This window comes from Oncorhynchus gorbuscha, linkage group LG03, assembly GCF_021184085.1.
Source record: "Oncorhynchus gorbuscha isolate QuinsamMale2020 ecotype Even-year linkage group LG03, OgorEven_v1.0, whole genome shotgun sequence".
Classification (NCBI taxonomy): domain Eukaryota; kingdom Metazoa; phylum Chordata; class Actinopteri; order Salmoniformes; family Salmonidae; genus Oncorhynchus; species Oncorhynchus gorbuscha.
The window spans coordinates 101,602,193-101,613,325 of NC_060175.1; the positions used below are offsets into that span (position 1 = coordinate 101,602,193).

Genomic DNA, 11,133 nt, shown 5'->3' on the forward strand with positions numbered 1-11,133 from the left:
TAAGTTTATCGTCATCCTACCAGTCCCCAGTAAGTTTATCGTCATCCTACCAGTCCCCAGTAAGTTTATCGTCATCCTACCAGTCCCCAGTAAGTTTAGTCCCCAGTAAGTTTATCATCCTTCCAGTCCCCAGTACCAGTCCCCAGTAAGTTTATCGTCATCCTACCAGTCCCCAGTAAGTTTATCGTCATCCTCCCCACCAGTCCCCAGTAAGTTTATCGTCATCCTACCAGTCCCCAGTAAGTTTATCGTCATCCTACCAGTCCCCAGTAAGTTTATCGTCATCCTACCAGTCCCCAGTAAGTTTATCATCCTACCAGTCCCCAGTAAGTTTATCGTCATCCTACCAGTCCCCAGTAAGTTTATCGTCCTACCAGTCCCCATCCTCCTACCAGTCCCCAGTAAGTTTATCGTCATCCTACCAGTCCCCAGTAAGTTTATCGTCATCCTACCAGTCCCCAGTAAGTTTATCGTCATCCTACCAGTCCCCAGTAAGTTTATCGTCATCCTACCAGTCCCCAGTAAGTTTATCGTCATCCTACCAGTCCCATTTAAGTCTGTGTTTCCTATTGTGTGAGTCATCTTCATGTGACCTTGCATCAAGACTGTGTTGTCCTGCTGAGCTAAAGCTGACTTACAGTTGAAGTCGGAAGTTTACATACACTTAGGTTAATTGAAACTCGTTTTTCAACCACTCCACAAATGTCTTGTTAACAAACTATAGTTTTGGCAAGTTGGTTAGGACATCTACTTTGTGCATGACACAAGTCATTTTTCCAACAATTGTTTACAGACAGATTTTTTCACTTACAATTCACTGTATCACAATTCCAGTGGGTCAGAAGTTTACATACACTAAGTTGACTGTGCCTTTAAGTAGCTTGGAAAATTCCAGAAAATGATGTCATGGCTTTAGAAGCTACTGATAGGCTAATTGACATCATTTGAATCAATTGTAGGTGTACCTGTATGTATTTCAAGGCCTACCTTCAAACTCAGTGCCTCTTTGCTTGACATCATGAGAAAATCAAAAGAAATCAGCCAAAACCTCAGAAAAAAAATTGTAGACCTCCACCAGTCTGGTTCATCTTTGGGAGCAATTTCCAAATGCCTGAAGGTACCACGTTCATCGGTATAAACAATAGTACGCAAGTATAAACACCATGGGACCACGCAGCCGTCATACCGCCCAGGAAGGAGACGCGTTCTGTCTCCTAGAGATGAACGTAATTTGGTGTGAAAAGTGCAAATCAATCCCAGAACAACAGCAAAGGACCTTGTGAAGATGCTGGAGGAAACAGGTACAAAAGTATTTATATCCACAGTAAAACTAATCGTATCGACATAACCTGAAAGGCCGCTCAGCAAGGAAACAGTTCGCAACTGCACATGGGGAGAAAGGTCATACTTTTTGGAGAAATGTCCTCTTCTGATGAAACAAAAATATAACTGTTTGGCCATAATGACCATCGTTATGTTTGGAGGAAAAAGGGGGAGGCTTGCAAGCCAAAGAACACCATCCCAACCGTGAAGCACGGGGGTGGCAGCATCATGTTGTGGGGGTGCTTTGCTGCAGGAGGGACTGCTGCACTTCACAAAATAGATGGCAGCATGAGGTAGGAAAATGATGTGGATATATTGAAGCAACATCTCAAGACATCAGTTAGGAAGTTAAAGCTTGGTCGAAAATGGGTCTTCCAAATGGACAATGACTCCAAGCATACTTCCAACGCTGTGGTGAAATGGATTAAGGACAACAAAGTCAAAGTATTGGAGTGGCCATCACAAAGCCCTGACCTCAGTCTTATAGAAAATGTGTGGGCAGAACTGAAAAAGCGTGTATGAGCGAGGAGGCCTACAAACCTGACCTGGTTACACCAGCTCTGCCAGGAGGAATGCCCCAAAATTCACCCAACTTATTGTGGGAAGCTTGGAGAAGGCTACTCGCAACGTTTGACCGAAGTTAAACAATTTAAAGGCAATGCTACGAAATACTAATTGAGTGTAAGTAAACTTCTGACCCACTGTGAATGTGATGAAAGAAATAAAAGCTGAAATAAATAATTCTCTCTACTATTATTCTGACATTCCACATTCTTAAAATAAAGTGGTGATCCTAACTGATCTAAGACAGGGAATTTTTACTTGGATTAAATGTCAGGAATTGTGAAAAACTGAGTTTAAATGTATTTGGCTAAGGTGTATGTAAACTTCCTACTTCAACTGTACGTTAGCTCCCCGAGCTAATGCTTAGGCTTTTAGCTCAGCTGGATAATACAGTCTAGTGTTGCTGTGGTTCACTGAGCTGCTACGTCTTATCCCTGATATGTTGGTCTAAAGGTGAAACCCGTCTCGTCTCTCAGGCAAGCTGCTATGCTTTCATTTTGTTTGATATGAAACTTCAGTTCAAACCTCTGTCTCTGTCCAAGGCCTTCAACGTGATCAACGGAGGTTCCCACGCAGGCAACAAGCTGGCCATGCAGGAGTTCATGATCCTCCCTGTAGGAGCCAGCACCTTCAAGGAGGCCATGAGGATCGGAGCCGAGGTCTACCACAACCTGAAGAACGTCATCAAGAAGAAGTACGGCCAGGACGCCACTAACGTGGGAGACGAGGGAGGCTTCGCCCCCAACATCCTGGAGAACAAGGAAGGTGAGAGCCGAAGAGCGTCAGTCAGTTAATCAATCAATCAATCAGGTGTATAGCCCTTTTCTACAGAAACAGTTGTCACATTACCAGCAGTATGGCACCACTGCAGCGTCACTTCAGTGGAATAATGAGCTGTGATGCTGCTTCCTGACACTTCTGTGTCTTAGCTGAGAGGGAATGTCCTAAAACCCTCTAGTACTTCACCTAAGACTCCTTCGCCCCTCCATCTTCCCCTCCCGTAGAGTTTACATCACCGTGACCCTATGTTGGTGTGGCTCTTTCTATTCATTTGCCCAGGAATGCTACTCCGGAGGCGACAGATGATTTCTAAATTTACATTTACATTTAAGTCATTTAGCAGACGCTCTTATCCAGAGCGACTTACAAATTGGTGCATTCACCTTATGACATCCAGTGGAACAACCACTTTACAATAGTGCATCTAAATATTTTAAGGGGGGGGGGGGTGAGAAGGATTACTTTATCCTATCCTAGGTATTCCTTAAAGAGGTGGGGTTTCAGGTGTCATAAATCAAGGCCTCAATCCAATACTGAATAATGTATAAACCAGTGTAGCTCTGTTTGACTCGGTGTAGCTCAGTATATTTCAATCAGCACAGGTGAGCGGTTGGAAATCCCGCTCCTCGCCTCATGGTGCGGTGCTGTGATGCTGCTTCCTGACACTTCTGTGCCTTAGCTGAGAGGGAATGTCCTAGAGCCCTCTAGCCCTCAGCACAGGTGAACGGAGATGAGCGGTTGGAAATCCCGCTCCTCGCCTCCTGGTGCGTTTTCCTCCATGTCTTTCCTAACTCTCTGCTAAAAAATAAAAACGTTTTCCACACTCACAGAAAAAATCTTCACTTTCGCTCAAAATTCGCTCCATTCATTAAAAATCACAATTTAACCAGCACCCATCTATTTTTTGTGATTACCTGGACCTACCAATTGGTTTTTAAGTATTGAAACCAAACCATGTGGATTTGAATGAAAAGTATTTGAATAAATATGAAAAGGTGAATGTAAGAAGCGAACATAATTTCAAATAGGTTACATGTCATATTAAACAGCGTATCAACACCCTTATATAGGTCAGGAGCCAGACAGGGAGCCTAAGAATGAATGAATAAATATATATAAAGCCAACCAAATCCTCCTTATTCATCGTGAGGGAATCTTAACTCTAATTGATCTATGTTCCTCTCAGCTCTGGAGCTGCTCAAGGAAGCCATTGGCAAAGCCGGCTACACCGACAAGATCGTGATCGGCATGGACGTGGCCGCCTCCGAGTTCTACAAGGACGGGAAATACGACCTGGACTTCAAGTCACCTGACGACTCCAGCCGTTACATCACCCCAGACCAGCTGGGAGACCTCTACAAGAGCTTTGTCAAGGATTACCCAGGTTGGTGTCCATGCATCCCAAATGCCACCCTATTCCCTATATAGTGCACTACTTTTGACCCCCATCACCAAGGGGGATAGGTTGCCTGGGGTCGGCAGTGCCACTACCACTAGATGAAGGATTACCCAGGTCTGATACTGAGAGAAACACTAATCCTCATTTTAAGACTCCGGCTGAGTTACCCAGGTCTGATACTGAGAGAAACACTAATCCTCATTTTAAGACTCCGGCTGAGTTACCCAGGTCTGATACTGAGAGAAACACTAATCCTCATTTTAAGACTCCGGCTGAGTTACCCAGGTCTGATACTGAGAGAAACACTAATCCTCATTTTAAGACTCCGGCTGAGTTACCCAGGTCTGATACTGAGAGAAACACTAATCCTCATTTTAAGACTCCGGCTGAGTTACCCAGGTCTGCTACTGAGAGAAACACTAATCCTCATTTTAAGACTCCGGCTGAGTTACCCAGGTCTGATACTGAGAGAAACACTAATCCTCATTTTAAGACTCCGGCTGAGTTACCCAGGTCTGATACTAAGAGAAACACTAATCCTCATTTTAAGACTCCGGCTGAGTTACCCAGGTCTGATACTGAGAGAAACACTAATCCTCATTTTAAGACTCCGGCTGAGTTACCCAGGTCTGATACTGAGAGAAACACTAATCCTCATTTTAAGACTCCAACGGCTGAGTTACCCAGGTCTGATACTGAGAGAAACACTAATCCTCATTTTAAGACTCCGGCTGAGTTACCCAGGTCTGATACTAAGAGAAACACTAATCCTCATTTTAAGACTCCGGCTGAGTTACCCAGGTCTGCTACTGAGAGAAACACTAATCCTCATTTTAAGACTCCGGCTGAGTTACCCAGGTCTGCTACTGAGAGAGACACTAATCCTCATTTTAAGACTCCGGCTGAGTTACCCAGGTCTGATACTGAGAGAAACACTAATCCTCATTATACTGTTGAGACTCCGGTCACAGTCCCAAATGGCACACTATTCCCTATAGGGCACACTACTACCCATAGGGCTCTGGTTAATAGTAGTGCACTATGTAGGGAATAGGGTGCCATTTCTGTTAGGCTGAGTGACTGACTTTCGCCCTCTGTAAGAGGCCAGGGCCTCTGTGGATCTTTAAGGTACTGTCCTCTAGCTAGAGTTTAAAGCCCTGATGTTTGGGAGCCGAAGGTAAATCCGTTGAACAATAAATATCTAATTAATTTAATTAATTAATTTAGTTGATTAGGCTTTAAAGTGACTTATCCCTTCCTCTCCCCAGTAGTGACCTCAACGACGTGCTCTAACAACTAACCCATTACAACCATCCTCCTCTGTCTTCTACAGTGGTGTCCATTGAGGATCCCTTCGACCAGGATGACTGGGCGGCATGGTCTAAGTTCACGGCGGAGACCAGCATCCAGGTGGTGGGTGATGATCTGACCGTCACCAACCCCAAGCGCATCGCCAAGGGTGTGGCCGACAAGGCCTGCAACTGCCTGCTGCTCAAGGTCAACCAGATCGGCTCCGTCACAGAGTCCCTGCAGGCGTAAGTAACTGTCCACACACAGACGGCCATTTTGGTTCAGCCTGGTTCCATCACTGAGTGGAGTGTCACTCCACTGGCAGCCATTTTGTGCCACCTCGGCTCCGTCACAGAGTCCCTGCAGGCGTAAGTACTGGTCCACGCGCAGACAGACAATTCATATATATAGTTCGCGACACCACTCGCTCTGTACCACTGGCACCCATTTTGACTTTCTCAGGGAAACAGAGTCCCAAGTGGGGGTTTCAGACAGAATAGAATGTAGTGTACTACCAGATATAATGAATGTTACAGAATGTAGTGTACTACCAGATATAATGAATGTTATAGAATGTAGTGTACTACCAGATATAATGAATGTTACAGAATGTAGTGTACTACCAGATATAATGAATGTTATAGAATAGAATGTAGTGTACTACCAGATATAATGAATGTTATAGAATAGAATGTAGTGTACTACCAAATATAATGAATGTTACAGAATGTAGTGTACTACCAGATATAATGAATGTTATAGAATAGAATGTAGTGTACTACCAGATATAATGAATGTTACAGAATAGAATATAGTGTACTACCAGATATAATGAATGTTATAGAATGGAATGTAGTGTACTACCAGATATAATGAATGTTATAGAATGTAGTGTACTACCAGATATAATGAATGTTACAGAATAGAATATAGTGTACTACCAGATATAATGAATGTTACAGAATAGAATATAGTGTACTACCAGATATAATGAATGTTATAGAATAGAATGTAGTGTACTACCAGATATAATGAATGTTACAGAATAGAATATAGTGTACTACCAGATATAATTAATGTTACAGAATAGAATCAAATCAAATCAAATTTTATTTGTCACATACACATGGTTAGCAGATGTTAATGCGAGTGTAGCGAAATGCTTGTGCTTCTAGTTCCGACAATGCAGTAATAACCAACAAGTAATCTAACTAACAATTCCAAAACTACTGTCTTATACACAGTGTAAGGGGATAAGGAACATGTACATAAGGATATATGAATGAGTGATGGTACAGAGCAGCATACAGTAGATGGTATCGAGTACAGTATATACATATGAGATGAGTGTGTAGACAAAGTAAACAAAGTGACATAGTTAAAGTGGCTAGTGATATATTTATATCATTTCCCATCAATTCCCATTATTAAAATGGCTGGAGTTGGGTCAGTGTCAATGACAGTGTGTTGGCAGCAGCCACTCAGTGTTAGTGGTGGCTGTTTAACAGTCTGATGGCCTTGAGATAGAAGCTGTTTTTCAGTCTCTCGGTCCCATATAGTGTACTACCAGTTATAATGAATGTTATAGAATGTAGTGTACTACCAGATATAATGAATGTTACAGAATAGAATATAGTGTACTACCAGTTATAATGAATGTTACAGAATGTAGTGTACTACCAGATATAATGAATGTTACAGAATAGAATATAGTGTACTACCAGATATAATGAATGTTACAGAATGTAGTGTACTACCAGATATAATGAATGTTACAGAATGTAGTGTACTACCAGATATAATGAATGTTACAGAATAGAATGTAGTGTACTACCAGATATAATGAATGTTATAGAATGTAGTGTACTACCAGATATAATGAATGTTATAGAATGTAGTGTACTACCAGATATAATGAATGTTATAGAATGTAGTGTACTACCAGTTATAATGAATGTTATAGAATGTAGTGTACTACCAGTTATAATGAATGTTAACCAGATATAATGAATGTTAGAATGTAGTGTACTACCAGATATAATGAATGTTATAGAATGTAGTGTACTACCAGTTATAATGAATGTTACAGAATGTAGTGTACTACCAGATATAATGAATGTTATAGAATGTAGTGTACTACCAGATATAATGAATGTTATAGAATGTAGTGTACTACCAGTTATAATGAATGTTACAGAATGTAGTGTACTACCAGATATAATGAATGTTATAGAATGTAGTGTACTACCAGTTATAATGAATGTTACAGAATGTAGTGTACTACCAGATATAATGAATGTTACAGAATAGAATGTAGTGTACTACCAAATATAATGCATGTTACAGAATGTAGTGTACTACCAGATATAATGAATGTTATAGAATGTAGTGTACTACCAGATATAATGAATGTTACAGAATGTAGTGTACTACCAGATATAATGAATGTTACAGAATGTAGTGTACTACCAGATATAATGAATGTTATAGAATAGAATGTAGTGTACTACCAGATATAATGAATGTTACAGAACAGAATGTAGTGTACTACCAGATATAATGAATGTTATAGAATGTAGTGTACTACCAGATATAATGAATGTTATAGAATGTAGTGTACTACCAGATATAATGAATGTTATAGAATGTAGTGTACTACCAGATATAATGAATGTTATAGAATGTAGTGTACTACCAGATATAATGAATGTTATAGAATGTAGTGTACTACCAGATATAATGAATGTTATAGAATGTAGTGTACTACCAGATATAATGAATGTTATAGAATGTAGTGTACTACCAGATATAATGAATGTTATATTATAGAATGTAGTGTACTACCAGATATAATGAATGTTATAGAATGTAGTGTACTACCAGATATAATGAATGTTATAGAATGTAGTGTACTACCAGATATAATGAATGTTATAGAATGTAGTGTACTACCAGATATAATGAATGTTATAGAATGTAGTGTACTACCAGATATAATTAATGTTATATTATAGAATGTAGTGTACTACCAGATATAATGAATGTTATAGAATGTAGTGTACTACCAGATATAATGCATGTTACAGAATATAGTGTACTACCAGATATAATGAATGTTATAGAATAGAATGTAGTGTACTACCAGATATAATTAATGTTATAGAATAGAATGTAGTGTACTACCAGATATAATGAATGTTACAGAATAGTGTACTACCAGATATAATGAATGTTACAGAATGTAGTGTACTACCAGATATAATGAATGTTATAGAATGTAGTGTACTACCAGATATAATGAATGTTATAGAATAGAATGTAGTGTACTACCAGATATAATGAATGTTATAGAATAGAATGTAGTGTACTACCAGATATAATGAATGTTATAGAATAGAATGTAGTGTACTACCAGATATAATGAATGTTACAGAATGTAGTGTACTACCAGATATAATGAATAATGAATGTAGTATAGAATAATGTGTTAGTGTACTACCAGATATAATGAATGTTATAGAATGGAATGTAGTGTACTACCAGATATAATTAATGTTATAGAATAGAATGTAGTGTACTACCAGATATAATGAATGTTACAGAATGTAGTGTACTACCAGATATAATGAATGTTACAGAATGTAGTGTACTACCAGATATAATGAATGTTACAGAATGTAGTGTACTACCAGATATAATGAATGTTATAGAATGTAGTGTACTACCAGATATAATGAATGTTATAGAATGTAGTGTACTACCAGATATAATGAATGTTATAGAATAGAATGTAGTGTACTACCAGATATAATGAATGTTACAGAATGTAGTGTACTACCAGATATAATGAATGTTACAGAATGTAGTGTACTACCAGATATAATGAATGTTATAGAATGTAGTGTACTACCAGATATAATGAATGTTATAGAATGTAGTGTACTACCAGATATAATGAATGTTACAGAATGTAGTGTACTACCAGATATAATGAATGTTATAGAATAGAATGTAGTGTACTACCAGATATAATGAATGTTATAGAATAGAATGTAGTGTACTACCAGATATAATGAATGTTACAGAATAGAATGTAGTGTACTACCAGATATAATGAATGTTATAGAATAGAATGTAGTGTACTACCAGATATAATGAATGTTATAGAATAGAATGTAGTGTACTACCAGATATAATGAATGTTATAGAATGGAATGTAGTGTACTACCAGATATAATTAATGTTATAGAATAGAATGTAGTGTACTACCAGATATAATGAATGTTACAGAATGTAGTGTACTACCAGATATAATGAATGTTATAGAATAGAATGTAGTGTACTACCAGATATAATGAATGTTATAGAATAGAATGTAGTGTACTACCAGATATAATGAATGTTACAGAATAGAATATAGTGTACTACCAGTTATAATGAATGTTATAGAATGTAGTGTACTACCAGATATAATGAATGTTATAGAATAGAATGTAGTGTACTACCAGATATAATGAATGTTACAGAATGTAGTGTACTACCAGATATAATGAATGTTACAGAATGTAGTGTACTACCAGTTATAATGAATGTTATAGAATGTAGTGTACTACCAGATATAATGAATGTTATAGAATGTAGTGTACTACCAGATATAATGAATGTTATAGAATAGAATGTAGTGTACTACCAGATATAATGAATGTTACAGAATAGAATATAGTGTACTACCAGTTATAATGAATGTTATAGAATGTAGTGTACTACCAGATATAATGAATGTTATAGAATAGAATGTAGTGTACTACCAGATATAATGAATGTTACAGAATGTAGTGTACTACCAGATATAATGAATGTTACAGAATGTAGTGTACTACCAGATATAATGAATGTTACAGAATGTAGTGTACTACCAGATATAATGAATGTTATAGAATGTAGTGTACTACCAGATATAATGAATGTTACAGAATGTAGTGTACTACCAGATATAATGAATGTTATAGAATAGAATGTAGTGTACTACCAGATATAATGAATGTTACAGAATGTAGTTTACTACCAGATATAATGAATGTTATAGAATGTAGTGTACTACCAGATATAATGAATGTTATAGAATGTAGTGTACTACCAGATATAATGAATGTTATAGAATGTAGTGTACTACCAGATATAATGAATGTTATAGAATAATGTAGTGTACTACCAGATATAATGAATGTTATAGAATGTAGTGTACTACCAGATATAATGAATGTTATAGAATGTAGTGTACTACCAGATATAATGAATGTTATAGAATAGAATGTAGTGTACTACCAGATATAATGAATGTTATAGAATGTAGTGTACTACCAGATATAATGAATGTTATAGAATGTAGTGTACTACCAGATATAATGAATGTTACAGAATGTAGTGTACTACCAGATATAATGAATGTTATAGAATGTAGTGTACTACCAGATATAATGAATGTTACAGAATGTAGTGTACTACCAGATATAATGAATATTATAGAATGTAGTGTACTACCAGATATAATGCACAAGATACAAGGAGAACGTAGGTAATGTATTATCTTCCTTGACTCCAGGCCTAGTTTTCTTAGGTAGACATTTTACAATACCTTCAAAGAAATGAGTGAAACCATACTACAGTAGCTGTATCTAAGAACTAGATAATGAACCTGTAGTGGTAGTAGGAGTAGGAGTAGTGGTAGTGGTGGTAGTAGGAGCAGTACTGGTGATGGTGTTAGTAGCAGTAGTGGT

At 37.7% G+C, this 11,133-nt stretch overlaps 1 protein-coding gene across 2 annotated transcripts in view; it reads left to right on the plus strand.

Moving 5' to 3' along the window:
* Positions 1-11,133, plus strand: part of eno1a (enolase 1a, (alpha)) — a 32,402-nt gene that overhangs the window by 17,693 nt on the left and 3,576 nt on the right. For both annotated transcript variants that reach the window (XM_046344759.1, XM_046344758.1), the window contains exons 7-9: positions 2,430-2,652; positions 3,854-4,051; positions 5,400-5,601. In XM_046344759.1, coding sequence (XP_046200715.1) covers positions 2,430-2,652; positions 3,854-4,051; positions 5,400-5,601 — 623 coding nt within the window. The remainder of the gene's footprint in view (positions 1-2,429; positions 2,653-3,853; positions 4,052-5,399; positions 5,602-11,133) is intronic.